This window comes from Acipenser ruthenus, chromosome 15 (genome assembly GCF_902713425.1).
Source record: "Acipenser ruthenus chromosome 15, fAciRut3.2 maternal haplotype, whole genome shotgun sequence".
Classification (NCBI taxonomy): Eukaryota; Metazoa; Chordata; class Actinopteri; order Acipenseriformes; family Acipenseridae; genus Acipenser; species Acipenser ruthenus.
In genome coordinates this window covers 13,480,803-13,495,494 of record NC_081203.1, presented here as the reverse complement: position 1 = coordinate 13,495,494, position 14,692 = coordinate 13,480,803, and the positions used below count along the sequence as shown (strand labels likewise).

Below are 14,692 nucleotides of genomic sequence, written 5' to 3'. Positions count from 1 at the left end.
ACCGGCAGGAGACTAATCTGAAAAATAGCGCCTCCCCTCCAAATGGGCTACCTCAATTGAACAATAGGTAGGTCATTTGGAGGGGCAGAAATGACAGTTCAAAATGGGCTAACCTGTGTTTTAAATACAAAGTACAGGTTTTAACCCACTAAAGCCCAGGCAGCTCACCTGGAGAGGCAGAAATAACCTGTGTTGAATAAGTGTCTTGACTTTATATTATATTATTATTATACGACGAATAAAACCAAATAATACACAATGAAAAGGATAACTTAATGAACCACGTTTATTATACAACAAATACAAACAATTGTACGTAATGTAGCCAGTATCGAGCTATAATGTAATCCTCAGGGAGATCAGAAAGGGTAATGCAGACCCTAAGTACTCTCCTTTTTCTCAGTACTCTCCCTCTGTTCCTGGGCTGTTCAGGAAGGTTAGGAGCCTGCACTCTCCATCGCAAGAAATACGTTATGACTGCTGCAATAATGCTCTTTTCTATCAGCTACTTTTTGACTTTTTCTTTGTGCCAAAATAAGACCAATTCTGACTTATTTGTGGAGCCCTTTAGAGCTGGCACAGCTGTTCTGCCGCTTCATAAATCTCATTTTAATATCACAGACTTACTTGTCTGGATTTCAAGAATCCCTTCATGGTAACAGAGGAAAGGTTTTAAGTCACTCTTGTTTTAAAGTGTGCAGTTGCTTAAGATGCAAACCAACTAATCAAGTAGTGCATGCACAAATGCAGCAGGCATACAGTACGTATTCTACTGATGTTGCTGCAGTGTATTCTAAAACTCCACAGACATCTCGACTACCCCCAGACCACTTATGAACGCAAGTGGGAGCTCAAGATCCTTCCCAAGACATGTAGAGGTCCAGGAAATACTGACGCCCACCAGGGTCACATATTCCTCATCGTGTCTGCTGATCTGCTTACAAACAGTATTCTACAGACAACACGTTTATACATTCTGTACAAGATGCAGCAATATACAGCATCCCTGATTTTGATCTTCTCAACAACTACTTGTGCAACAGATCCTCTCCAGGATTCGTCACATTTACATAAAAAAGAAAGTATCTCCACTTCCTCCAGGGGACAATAACGACATAAGAAAGTGTTTTAATTTATCAGAATCTTGACATTCAATCAGAACACTAGGTGTTGTGTTTCACAAGAATGCTACACAACGATGTAAATTCCAACTGAAAATACACAATGTGGGTTGAAAACATTTATCATTACCTTGAAAGAGAAATCTTTTCTCAAAGGCCAGTTTCACAAAACAACATTTTAAGACAAAACTGTGTGGATAATGAGGGTTTCAATGAGCGCATCAGAGTACAGAGAGCAGTAGGTGCTGTATAATATTTGTGGAACAAGAAAATACAAACCAAAAAATATATAAATGTCAGAGGAAAGGAAGCAAAGTCCTCTTGGCTCATGGAAAAGAAAATACTTTTTCTGAGAAGCTGAGAGTCCTTATGGCTGAGGTCACTCAGCATGAAACGGTTGTTTGGAAAAGCCTCAGCCAATATCAGTTATGCTAGTAGCCTTAAGAAATGCTATGTATTGGCCTGCCCTTTTCAGCATGCCATCCAGAAACTTGCCTAGCACTGGAAAAGGAGAAAGGAACCAGAGGCTAAGTAGTGCAGAGAACACAGCACTTTCACATGTGCAGGGATTGTAGTCCCTAGATTGACGCTGGGGTCTAGCTCATCTCTCAATGACTTGCACAGTGGGACAATAACGCTTTAGCACCTTCGGCATCCCAAACAAAGTGACCCTGGGATTGAATATGCGGGGTCTTCTTCGTCTTGTCCTTGTCCTCCGAACGAGTTCCTGACTCTCCTCAACAAGAGCCAAGTGTCGCTGCATCAGGAAGTGTACCACAGCAGCCATCCTGAAGCCAATGACAGGTCTCTGCAGGTGTGTGCTTATATACAGCTCTTAATTACTCGCTTCTACAATGGTTTGCACCTTGTAAGAAGAGGTGTAAAGTTTTGACTCAAGTGCAAGGCAAATCCTTACATCACATTATAATGTTTACACCCGCTTAGTATCCAGATCCCGCCCAATTCCGTACTCTTTTCTTCATCTGAATGCATTTCAATATAATTTGAATGGATTAACCCTTTGCGATCCAGAGCAGGTCCGACATTCCAAAATTCCCGTTCCGGTCCGATGTCGGACCCTGTCATCAAAATGACGTCATTCCCAGGTCCCTAGTCGTTTTTCTCAAAAAAAGCGGAGAAAAGCTTTCAATGGCCGAGCAGCCGTTTGAGAGTGATTACTACTAAGAGCAGTTAAACTTAAAAATATTTGGCTGTAAGAGTACATTCCAATGGATAAGAACGATTTCAAATATGAGCAATTACCAAAAACATGAATACGGTTACTTTAAGAGTAATAAAGGTAGCTGTGTGACTGTTACGTGCATGTGATATTAACCAGTGTGATAGTAACTTAAGTGCCATAACCAGGAGCTTGTCCCATTCTCAATCATGTTAAATGCACAATATTAGTATGACAAAAGCATGTAAAACACAGTGTCAGATGTTTCGAAAGGCTCAATATCAGACTGGCACAACTGCGTCATGCCCCCAGTGGTGAGAGGGTGGGAGGTGGAGCTCTGTGTGTACTGTCTCCCATCCAAGCTCTGGTGCAAAGTAAACAGTTAATGTAATGTGCTATCAACATCCTGCTTCACATCAAATCAGTTCATGACAACGCAATATATTATACAGCAACATATTATACAGCAACATATTCCGGATGTACAAAAGCAAATAGTCCATAACTAATGTGGACTTGCAATTGTTGCTATGTAATTGCTGAAATATTGAAAGGAAATTAGAAAGAGCTGTGAGGTAGAAATTAATAATTGACTCTATTTTTCAAGACTGGTTGTTTCTACAATAAATAAATAAATGTACATGTACATATAGTCAACTCTCAGTAATATGAATTTCAAGAGACCAGCAAAATTAATTGTCTTATCAGTAATTCTGTCAGTTTTTATTGTACAGTAGCACTAAAATCAATTCTCAACTATAGTACTGTGGCAGGGCTGAGGCCTGCCCCTGTAAAATATAATTGTGCTTAATTATGAATATGATTTGGTGGGATTTGTTTTGATTTTCTAAAGATAAAAATGTGTAACGTTTGTAAATAATAATGTGTTTAATTTGTTTAATTGGATGGCAGGGCTGGGAGGTTACACCAGGGTTGAATTGAACAATTGACAATCAATTAGCCCTGGTCACCTGCCTTTAAAAAGAGGCTGAAAAGCCAGTTTCTTGGGTCTTCTTTTGTTTGCTTGTTTGGTCTGTGCTTTGCAAGCCTGGACGTGAAGGAGGAGAACCCTTACGACTGAGTGTGGAAGCAGGGTTGGCGAAGGACCACTGCAGGTGTAACCGGGATCCTTGAGACCATAGGTAGGGTTAGTTAGGGGATGTAGTAATCCTACCAAAGTGCATTTAGTTTATGCAGGGAGAAGGTTTCTGAAGCGGGGCCTCTCTTTTAGTGGGAGTAGCGCTTGGCCCAAGTTTGGCCACCTTTTATTTTCTAGTTGTTTTTGTTCAGTGTTTTGTTTTGCATTTTTGGTAGTCATGTACACTTGTATATATTGCCTCCTGCACTAGGGCTGCTATTGCCGGTACCCTCGTGGTGGCCACCAACCACTGCATCTGCCTGCAATACTTGTAATGAATAAAACCTGGCTGCCTGAGCGGCGTTTCAAATACAAACCCTCTGTGTCTCTCACGTTCTCTCAGCGGATACCCACACCATAACATTACACCCCTGTTACAAATACAATGAAAAGTAATGTAGACGTACTGTGCATTTTATTGAACATACAGCTGTAAGTGAACTTGTAAAAAGTATACACTGCAAATGAACTGCGCTTGAAACCTGCATCTCCCATTCTGATCACAGGCATTTTTAAACTACGAAAGCAAGACGTCCTCAACATCAGGGTATTGAGCAAATTGGAAATGCTTACGACCTGTATCCACGATTAGATTTTCATAGGCCTGTATGATTGTACCCTGGTTTTTCAGAATGGTTGACAAAGTGTTTGTGGGAATGTTAAAATCTGTAGCAATGTCTTTCTTTTTCTTAGATGGTGGTATATTATCCTCTACTTTCAACAGCTCCAGTTTTGTCTGCAACGATAACATGTTTTTTGGCAGCTCTAAATGCATCATAGGATCAACAGTCCCAAAACAACACTGAAATACAGTGCAGAGGCTCAAATCTGGATGCAAGTTATTAGAAATGTCCCAATATCCTCCACGCTCAGCTGTTCAAACTATTATTAAAAAAACATCCCTGGGGGTGACTCCAAAATAATTTGTATTATAACAAGTAATTCACAAGAAGCAACTGCTAAATTCGGCTGTATCAGGAAATGTGTTTCATCCGAGTTCATTTTAACGAGAATTGATTGTATATAAATATTGCTATGCTTCCTGCCAACTTGAATTTACAACATGATCTTGTGATCACAGTGACAAGAAAGTAGCACATTTTCAATTAGTGTGACACAGAAGGCTCATTTGTTATCTTCTGACAACTGCCAGTCAGTTTAAGCACCCTTGTAGGGAAAACAGAAAACTTTCTGAACATTTCTAAGAACGAGGGTTCATGTTCAACTACATCACTATATGCACAAACTGCAGCACTTGTTAAAATAATACAATAAAATAATAATTGATTGAGTGATTTAAGAAACCATTTACTGGTTTGATTTGCATATCAGCTACGCAAAACAAACATATCAACCATTAACCCAAGTACAAAATAAAATGTTCTTTGAACAAATCGGAACACAAGCTGTATTTTTTTTGATACATTCTAAAGCAATATTTCTTCACAGAAAAAAGTTGAAATCCTTTGTTTTGACTGCAAGCTGCTGCATCCTGTTTGGAGGACAGTCATGTTTGATGTGTTCCTGTAATCAGACCAGTGACATTTCAACACATAGAAAATGGAGCTTCATCATCACTGTGGGAGGACAACACCAAGAAATTGATCGTTTTTCGGCTCCAGTCTTTTATTTTATACTGGTGTCAAAAGCATCTGAAGGGCTATATTTGCAGATTTAACAGTTACATTTAGACTTAGCTTTTGTGCTTAACAAAATTAGAGTAAGCTGTTATAACAATACAGTCAAAGAGAAAATAAAAATGACAGGAAGATGCCAGTTAAAATGCTGCAGAAAATTACAAAGTAGCCTGTCCTCAAATGGGGACAATGGCACTTAATGGGTTAATGTAACAGTCCTGTACAAAGGGACATTAATAGCACAATGACAGCTACAATGCTATGAGCCTTTGGTGGAATGGACCTTAGGGGTTCATCTCTTGAGATGGCAGGAACAAGTATTCAATGAAAGCAATGGCAGCAGAGCAGTTGGTCAGTGCTGAACATCCTGTTGCACTGAAATTATCCACAGGCTCTTCTAAATGCTCTGTACTGGACCAGAAGCTCATAACTTTTCCTTCGGTTAGTGAATTGTTGTTCCAGCTTTTATAGCTGGAAACGTGTGCTACACAGTGCATACTGCTAAAGGTGATTGTCAGGTGCTGTAATGGTTTATTTTTTAAATGACTTGTCTGCTTGAGAACGCCCCGTCCATTGTTTAAATGTTGCCGTTCAGTTTCCTGCTGGTGATTTACACATTTATAAGAATCGTAAGCGTGGCAGTCTACACAATTACAAAGACATTCAGTTAACCTGCTAGAAGAGGCCAAGAGATTTCAAGTGTAATCTGAGGCACTGAAGCTGAGGGAGGTGTGCTCGTCTGTCCAGAGGAGACCACAGATGTGCATATCACTTTCCTTTACTACATCTTCAAAAACACCACATTCGGGAGCAGAGTTAACTACTCTGCACTACAAGCCCTCAGGTTGAAAATAAAATGGGTACTGCCAAGAGCACAAACCCATGGAGAGTTAGCAAGTGCACCCAAGCTAGGAAGAGTTTTACAATATTCTCTGCTGATTACCACAGAGAATAAAAGGTTCTTCTGCACTGACGGGCAGAAGCAAAGGTATTCCACCCACCGCAAAGAGTAATAATGAAAATGTAAAGCAAATCAGGAGGTTACCACTAGTGAACACAATGCAGAGAACAGAGCACGCAATTCAAGTGCGGTGAAGTGGTCTTCAGTCCCTTAAGACTAAAGGCAATATTAATGCACTGTAGAAAATGATTTTTTGTATTTGCTTTTCTTTCCCCAATAGCAGTGAGCTACTAAAATGTTTGCATAATGACATTGTACATGATTCAAATTCTGTTATATATATGTTATATATATATATATATATATATATATATATATATATATATATATATATATATATATATATATATATATATATTTAAAAGACTAATGATTTCCTATTTACAGTATTTAACAAAATATTTGACAAAATTACAAACTGATTAAAAAAATAAATAACCGAGATGTAAATGACATCCTCTATTTAAATAAAAAACTAAATCAGCACATCCGTTTTTTTTTTTTTTTTTTGTGTGTTTGAAACCAACGTTTCAGTGCCTGGCCACCTTTATCAACCAAATAAAAATAAAACAACTCATTGGATAAAACAGAGCGGCCGATGTTTCTTTTTAACAAGTTATTTAAGTCCTTTACTTATTATAGAGTCTCGCTGGAGTGCCACTGTGACCTGAAATCCTATCTGTGACAAGAACCTTTACTTTGCTTTTCATTGTCACATTGCCTTGTGTTTCATATTTTTCCCCAGGACAAGAAGCCTGCTTGTTTTCTGTAGGTAACAATATCAGCAGTTTTTATGAAGTCTATTTCTGAAAGCTTGTCCTTGGGAATGCCTGGATTGGATTGTCTGTTCTTTAAAGTTTTTATGAAGTCTATTTCTGAAAACTTGTCCTGGGGAATGCCTGGATTGGATTCTCTGTTCTTTAAAGTTTTTATGAAGTCTATTTCTGAAAGCTTGTCCTTGGGAATGCCTGGACTGGATTCTCTGTTCTTTAAAGTTGTTGCATTCTGTGGCCCCACTGCAATGATACAAGTGGGTTCAAATGAAGAAATGCGTGATTGGAGTGGCTACCCTTCCAAAGCAGTGTGTAGAACCTGAAGAAGAGGGCTTTACCATCTGGTAAGGCTGCCTCGTGCAGTTTAAACGTCCTGCATTTAAACAAGTGCATTCAACATATCAAGAAGGGCCTTGTCAGATGCTAAAGCCCCCTTTTGAGGGGTTCTATTGCTATTAGAAAATGGCTGCGCTAACATTACAATTAAAATGACATTTAAAGTTTTTCTGTTTGGTTTTTTTTTTTTGTGATTTTATGCAGCACTAGTTTTAGCTGCTAATTAATACAAATGTCTTCCTCAATATTCCATGTGTGTTCTTGTAGTTTTCAGGCTTCATTGTCCCATGGAATAGTTCATTCTGAGGCCTTTATAATAATAAAATGGAGTTCCTTGGTATGTGTGTGTATATATATATATATATATATATATATATATATATATATATATATATATATATACAGTATATTTTAACCCAAGATCCTGTTCAGTATCAACATTTAAGCATAAAACACCTAAAAGAATAAAAGTACCGGTAACGTTGTATTTTTTTAATTAGGATTTGAGTGCAGGATTGTGTATTTGTCTACTCTTCAGTTATTTAAGCTGCTAAGTTGTAAAACAAAGTTTTAGTCATTTAAAATATCGAGTAGCCTACACGTGTTAATGCTGATTGTGCTGTTTGTTCAGCTTTTTCACAGCGTGTTCAGAGAGTTTATTCAAAGCCTCCTGTTAAAGAAGAGAGCGCAGTGTCTGTTGTTATCATGATATGGGAAAGTAGAGTTGATGAAAGTAATCCTAAATTATTCAATCTGAAGGCAGTTAGATAATGGCTTTTACCTGTTATTCAACAGTTTGCCCTTTTCAGTAATACATAAATAAATCAATAAACAATGTAGAATTTCTGCAGAATCAATTTCACCTAAACCCTTTTATTATTTTATATAATTTTAGAGGGTATACAAACTTCACTGAATCTATTTTCAGAATCAATATTTGTGACTAAAACTAAAACCGTTCTGTCAGCAGAGCTTTAAAGCCCCCGATAATAAATCATAGACAGTCAGGGGTGACTGAAAAATGTAGAATCGTTCTGGTCTATGTGACCAGACCAATCAATATGTGAGAAACAGCTGACTGCCTCTTAACTAATTCTGTTGTTTGGTATTGATCGCTTTCTTACTGAAAATGTCTTGACATAGGGAAATTGAACACACTTTTTAAGATGCAATTTAAAACTACGTCACCCTATACGGTATAGTATTCTTTTTAACAATATCACATATGGGTAAAATAGCAGGGCAACAAGCAATACAGAGTGGCCAAAAAAATTGACAGCTTGTTCATATACGTTTTTATTTTTTTCTGTTAAATCTCAAATCCATTGCTATGGCTCCCACCGTAAAAAATCTATTATCAGAAACAAAGTCAAGTAAGCAAACGTTTCGACAAGTGCCTCCTTCAGTGTGCTGCTATCCAACAGCCTTCCTCGCTATCTAAAGTGCTATTCATGCCCACCCGTATTTGAAGAGATGTTAAACATGGCAAACCTCTAGTCTGGAAGCAGGGTTTCTCGTCCTCTCCTTTGCCCAGGCTGTCCAGGGTGCGAGTCACTTGGCTGCCGAAGTCGTCCTCTCGCCGGTGGGGCTCCTCTTCCTCGTAGTCGTAGTCATCGAGGATGGGGGTCTCGCGGATCGGCACCCCGATGACGGAGTCATGTGCCTGGATGCGGGAGCTGCGGAAGCTGTCCCGGGCCTGGGGTCCCAGCAGCACCGAGGGGATGTAGTGGATCTCGTGGGTGGCTTCTGTGCTGGCACTCTTCTGAGGGACACGCCTCCTCTTGCAGCATCGCCGGCGGGCGTACAGGACCATGGTGAAGACCAGGATGAGCAGCAGCAGTGCAATGAGACCGCCCTGTCAAATTAGAATCCTTTATATTTAAAACATTCACTTAGTCAAAAAAGTATCCATGCAAGTTAATGGTAATAAAAGTTTTGCATCACCTTATAGAATGAATATATATATTCACAGTCAATAATGTTACGTTAACATATTGAATTACATACCGCTTTGTAGTTTTCCATATACTCGATGGAACGAACAACTGAAAAATGTGTTGAAAAATGTGATATTTTAAAATCAAACATGAAATACTGGGTAACACTTTAGTTTAGGGATCGGTTATAAGTGGTTATAAACAATAGCAATGGCAAAAGTGTATAATAACTGTATTGCAAAAACAAAGCAACCTCATACAGTTGGTGAGAGAAACATATAAAGACAGACAAACAGACATATAAAGACAGACAGATAGACAGGGCTAGAAAGACAAACAGACCTGAAAAGACAGACAGACTATATCCATTATACTTATAAGCGATTATAAACAACAGCACAAAAAACATGACAAAAGTGTATAATAATAATCGTATTCTAATTATATTATATAATTGTTAATAGCATAATTAATAACATGTTTATAGATTGTTTATTATCACATATCAGATCCCTAAAGTAAAGTGTTACTGCACTACTATCAGACCTGGCACTGCATGACTTCTATCTGTAAGAGGCTCTAGATCAGATATGACTAGACTTGGCACTGCATGACTGCTATCTGTAAGAGCTCTAGGTCAAATATGACTAGACCTGGCACTGCATGACTGCTATCTGTAAGAGCTCTAGCTCAGATATGACTAGACCTGGCACTGCATGACTGCTATCTGTAAGAGCTCTAGATCAGATATGACTAGACCTGGCACTGTATGACTGCTATCTGTAAGAGCTCTAGATCAGATATGACTAGACCTGGCACTGCATGACTGCTATCTGTAAGAGCTCTAGATCAGATTTGATCTCCTCATATAAGTAGGGCTCTGGAAAGTTAACTGTTTTTAAAGAAATTCACGAATGACAATAAAAAAAAAAACAACACATTTCACAGAGTGTCACGAAACCACCATTTTATAAAAAAATAAATAAAATACAAAACTAAAAAACTGATTTAAGTTGCCTAAAATGTGTTATCATTGATAGTTCATCAAGAACATCACCTAAACATCACCTAAAAACCAAGGCTGAAACATTTTAACATGTAGCCTAGCTACTGAGTCAACACTTTAAAATGTACATTGTAACTCGATTCGCTATTGAAACAATCTTTAAAAATGTAACAAACTTTAGTTTAAAATGGTCTGTGTTGGTTGCAAAAAAAAGTAACAAGTGACATATTCAGCAACATTTTTGAGTTTTGTAAACCTTTAAAACTTATGTTGACATGTTAACTCCAATGACTGTGTAATTCCCACAGACTATTTTGCTGCCTTTAATCCCAAAATATTAAGCACGGGAGAAACCTTAACGGGAAATCTGAAATGATAAAAACAAAGCTTTTGTGTTTTTCTTTATACACACTGTACATTTCTAGTAATATGTAGAAATCATTTTTTATGAAGTTGTAAAACCACAGATACCATCTAATTATTAATAAATTATATAACATCATATATGCTACTGGAGCCTAAGCATAGATGTAAACAGCTAGTGTTTCTCCCTCTGTTACACTGTCTATTATTACAAAGGCAGACGCAGAGTTGAAATCAATGCCATTCACCACAAGCATCTTAATGATATCCTGACCTACTGCTGTCGCCTGGTTAGTCAAGATGCAGTGTATCTACTAAGTAAGCAGTAAGTTCCTCTGAATTAGCAGCTGTAAAGTTCTGTGGGATGAAAATAATGTACAAAACACAGTTGCCTTGATCATCAGTGTCCTCGTCACATGCAACACAAACAGACTCGGAATCGGTCATTTTTCTCGTCTGAGTGTGTCACTGTTAGGGATTCTACAATTCGGGATTTTTTTAATTAAAAAACGTCATAATATTAAATTGACCAGCTGTTGTATCTGTATGTTCGCTGCACTAAAGGCTTCCACTAATTCAAGCGTGTTGACATTACGAGTCTCTCCTCTTTCTGTGCTCTTTTTAAACAATCCTGTGATTGTGTGCGGCTTGTTCGGTAATTGTTTAGCCTGAACTGCAAGTTTGATTTTCTTGTTTTTGTGTACTGCGCTGTCAAGATGCTTGTCAATGGTACCTTTTCTTAGATGATCCAAAAACACATTACAAGTTGAGCAAAACAGAATCTCACCATCTGCAAAGTCTCCTTTTTGTAGCTCAGAACGCAGTATTCTGTCATAAATAATTTATCTTTTTTTTGTCAGCTGTCTGCATTTTTAATGTTAATCACACACTGCAAACTAATACATCAACAAAATCTAAAACAACCATTTTAAACTTCCCGCCTCTGACTCGCGTGTTACGTCATTGTACGGTATGAGGAATCCACCAATCATGAAGCCTGTATTTGTTTGACCCCGTTTCCATAGTAACCAAATGCACGGCATTGAGCCGGACCATGTACAGCTACAGTAGCGCTGCTTCTACTTGATAAAAGTATGACATGAACAGGGAAGGTGAAGAGTAATGGAAAATACTGTAAGGAAAATAAAATGCATATTTTTCACGGTAGGCACGAAAAATATGCATTTTATTTTACACGATTTCTGTGAAATTTGTGATATTGTGAATTTTCCAGGGCGCTACATATAAGGCTAGTATAATCTGTGCTCAATCTGTATCTAGTTATTATCTTCTCCTCACACAGCCCCAGTAACGTCTCCCTGTTCAGAAATACTCTCTCCTGGACTCGTCTTCTCGTTCTCCTGTGCAGCTCTTCTGCTGGTTCTGTGACACCGCCTGGTTTCAATAAGCGCTCTTAAGTGAATATGGTTTTGTGGCAGGATGGCTTGCAGTGGTGAGGTGTGGTGACGTCACGAACCAGGAAGTAACTGAACCAAAACAGTGGATGGGCGGGTGAAGCTGAATGCTACGGCACTCAGCGTGTTTAATAAATAAATAAACAAAACAAAAGATTTAAACAATAACAAAACACTAAACAAAAAGGCACAAGGGCCAAACAAACCAGACAGACAAACAAGTAAGTGTCGTGCTGGCTAATCCAGCACATTTTAGCAATTGTTATTTTAAATTCTGTCTCCTCTCTATCTCCCTGTACCTCCTCTCTGTACACCCAACCAACCCCGCAGCACGGACAGCTGCAGGTTCTTATACTCTGGCCGAGGGGTTAACTAGCTGTTAGTTCGGCCACAGTCTGCACGCGTTTGGTAAGGATGCGTGACTGTCAGCTAGTTAAATAATCAATAGCTGATAATCAATAGCTGTTATCCGCGCCGCAAACAATAATACAAATAATAATAAATAGGGGCGGGACACTCCGCCACACATGCCCCCCCTTGTGCGCAGCACACATGGCCTTTTCGGCCACCTCCCCCCTTAGTCCCGAAAGTCCCGGCTAACAGTCCCGGCCCAGGAACAGGGGCAGCAACGGGACAAAGGTGGCGGCCATGGTGGGATGTCCTCCTCCCACCCAAACAGCCGTAGCGTTCCGATGGCCCGCGCACAGGCTGGCTTCTCTGGCCCAAAATATTTTGGGAGTGGTCTCCAGACCTGCCCCCCCTTCTTCATGGCCGGCACCTCCCCTCCGTGGGATTCCGGCCACCCTTTCTCCTGCAGTGAAATTACTGCAGGGTGGGATGGTCTCCTGACCTCCCCCCCCCTTCTCCATCTCTCGCTCCTGCTGCTCTGCTCCTGACGGTGTTGGAGACAGAGGCAGCTCCTGCTGCTCTGCTCCTAGTGCTGGAGACAGTGGCGAGGGCTCCTCACCCTCTAACGCTGGAGACGGCAGCAATGGCTCCTCTCCTTCTGGCGTTGGAGACAGCAGCAATGGCTCCTCTCCCTCTGGCGCTGGAGACGGCAGTAATGGCTCCTCTCCCTCTGGCGCTGGAGACGGCAGCAATGGCTCCTCTCCCTCTGGTGCTGGAGAAGGCAGCGATGACTCCTGTCCCTCTGGCGCTGGAGATGGCAGCGACTGGGCTTTTCGAGCTGGAGATAGCGGTAGCCCTGCCATATCTGCAGCCAGGTAGCGGATTACCATGTCCACAACCTCTGGGAGGGACACTGGGCAGTGTTGCTTTTCCCAGGCTTCCCATCGCTCTCCATCTCTCGCCTACAGGAGGTTGATCACATCGGGGAGGGCCTCTTCGGCATTCCTCCCAGGCTCCACCAGCCAGCCCCAGATTCCCTCAGAGGAGAGTGAACTCGTCGGCCTCTTAGCCAGCGGGCCCTCTCCCCGTGATGTCGGACGCTCAGGCTCCTCCATCTCCTGCCATGCGTGGCTCTGGCTGAGTGGAAGATACCTTACCTCGCCACACAGGAAGCACCACCCTTCCTCACCCAGACAGGCAAGGCAAACATCCGGCATAGTAGAGACGCAACGGGACCTGTGACCGGGCCCACGCTGCTCTTGATGCACCTCCTGCTGCTGTTGCTGCTTCTTCGGCCGCTTCTTCCCATTTTTTTTTTTTTTTTTTCAAAACACAAAAAAAATACTTTTTGAAAAAAACAAAAAAACCCGTCCTTTTCCTTCCTGGTCCGGCTGTTGGAGGCATTGTTTTGTCTCATGCAGGACACCATATGTGGCAGGATGGCTTGCAGTGGTGAGGTGTGGTGACGTCACGAACCAGGAAGTAACTGAACCAAAACAGTGGATGGGCGGGTGAAGCTGAATGCTACGGCACTCAGCGTGTTTAATAAATAAATAAACAAAACAAAAGATTTAAACAATAACAAAACACTAAACAAAAAGGCACAAGGGCCAAACAAACCAGACAGACAAACAAGTAAGTGTCGTGCTGGCTAATCCAGCACATTTTAGCAATTGTTATTTTAAATTCTGTCTCCTCTCTATCTCCCTGTACCTCCTCTCTGTACACCCAACCAACCCCGCAGCACGGACAGCTGCAGGTTCTTATACTCTGGCCGAGGGGTTAACTAGCTGTTAGTTCGGCCACAGTCTGCACGCGTTTGGTAAGGATGCGTGACTGTCAGCTAGTTAAATAATCAATAGCTGATAATCAATAGCTGTTATCCGCGCCGCAAACAATAATACAAATAATAATAAATAGGGGCGGGACACTCCGCCACACATGCCCCCCCTTGTGCGCAGCACACATGGCCTTTTCGGCCACCTCCCCCCTTAGTCCCGAAAGTCCCGGCTAACAGTCCCGGCCCAGGAACAGGGGCAGCAACGGGACAAAGGTGGCGGCCACGGTGGGATGTCCTCCTCCCACCCAAACAGCCGTAGCGTTCCGATGGCCCGCGCACAGGCTGGCTTCTCTGGCCCAAAATATTTTGGGAGTGGTCTCCAGACCTGCCCCCCCCTTCTTCATGGTCGGCACCTCCCCTCCGTGGGATTCCGGCCACCCTTTCTCCTGCAGTGAAATTACTGCGGGGGGAGATGGTCTCCTGACCTCCCCCCCCCCCTTCTTCATGGCTGGCAGCTGCCCTTCATGGGGCTCCAACCACAGTATTTCCTGCCGCGAAAGTGCGGCTGGGGGAGCTGGTCTCCAGACCTACCCCCCCTTTTCCGTGGCTGGCAGCTCCCCTTCATGGGGCTCCAGCCACAGTATTTCCTGCCGCATGGCAGGACTGGTAGCGATGCGGAGCAACAGGCAGCCCCAGG

At 41.4% G+C, this 14,692-nt stretch overlaps 1 protein-coding gene across 2 annotated transcripts in view; it reads right to left on the bottom strand.

The window, feature by feature from the left end:
* LOC117422289 (astrotactin-2-like) overlaps positions 1–14,692 on the bottom strand; it is a 643,010-nt gene that overhangs the window by 463,132 nt on the left and 165,186 nt on the right. For both annotated transcript variants that reach the window (XR_009307362.1, XM_058987183.1), the window contains exon 3: positions 8,638–9,001. Coding sequence is in view for 1 of the 2 variants with exons in the window: in XM_058987183.1 (XP_058843166.1) it covers positions 8,638–9,001 (364 nt within the window). In the remaining variant the exon portion in view is untranslated. The remainder of the gene's footprint in view (positions 1–8,637; positions 9,002–14,692) is intronic.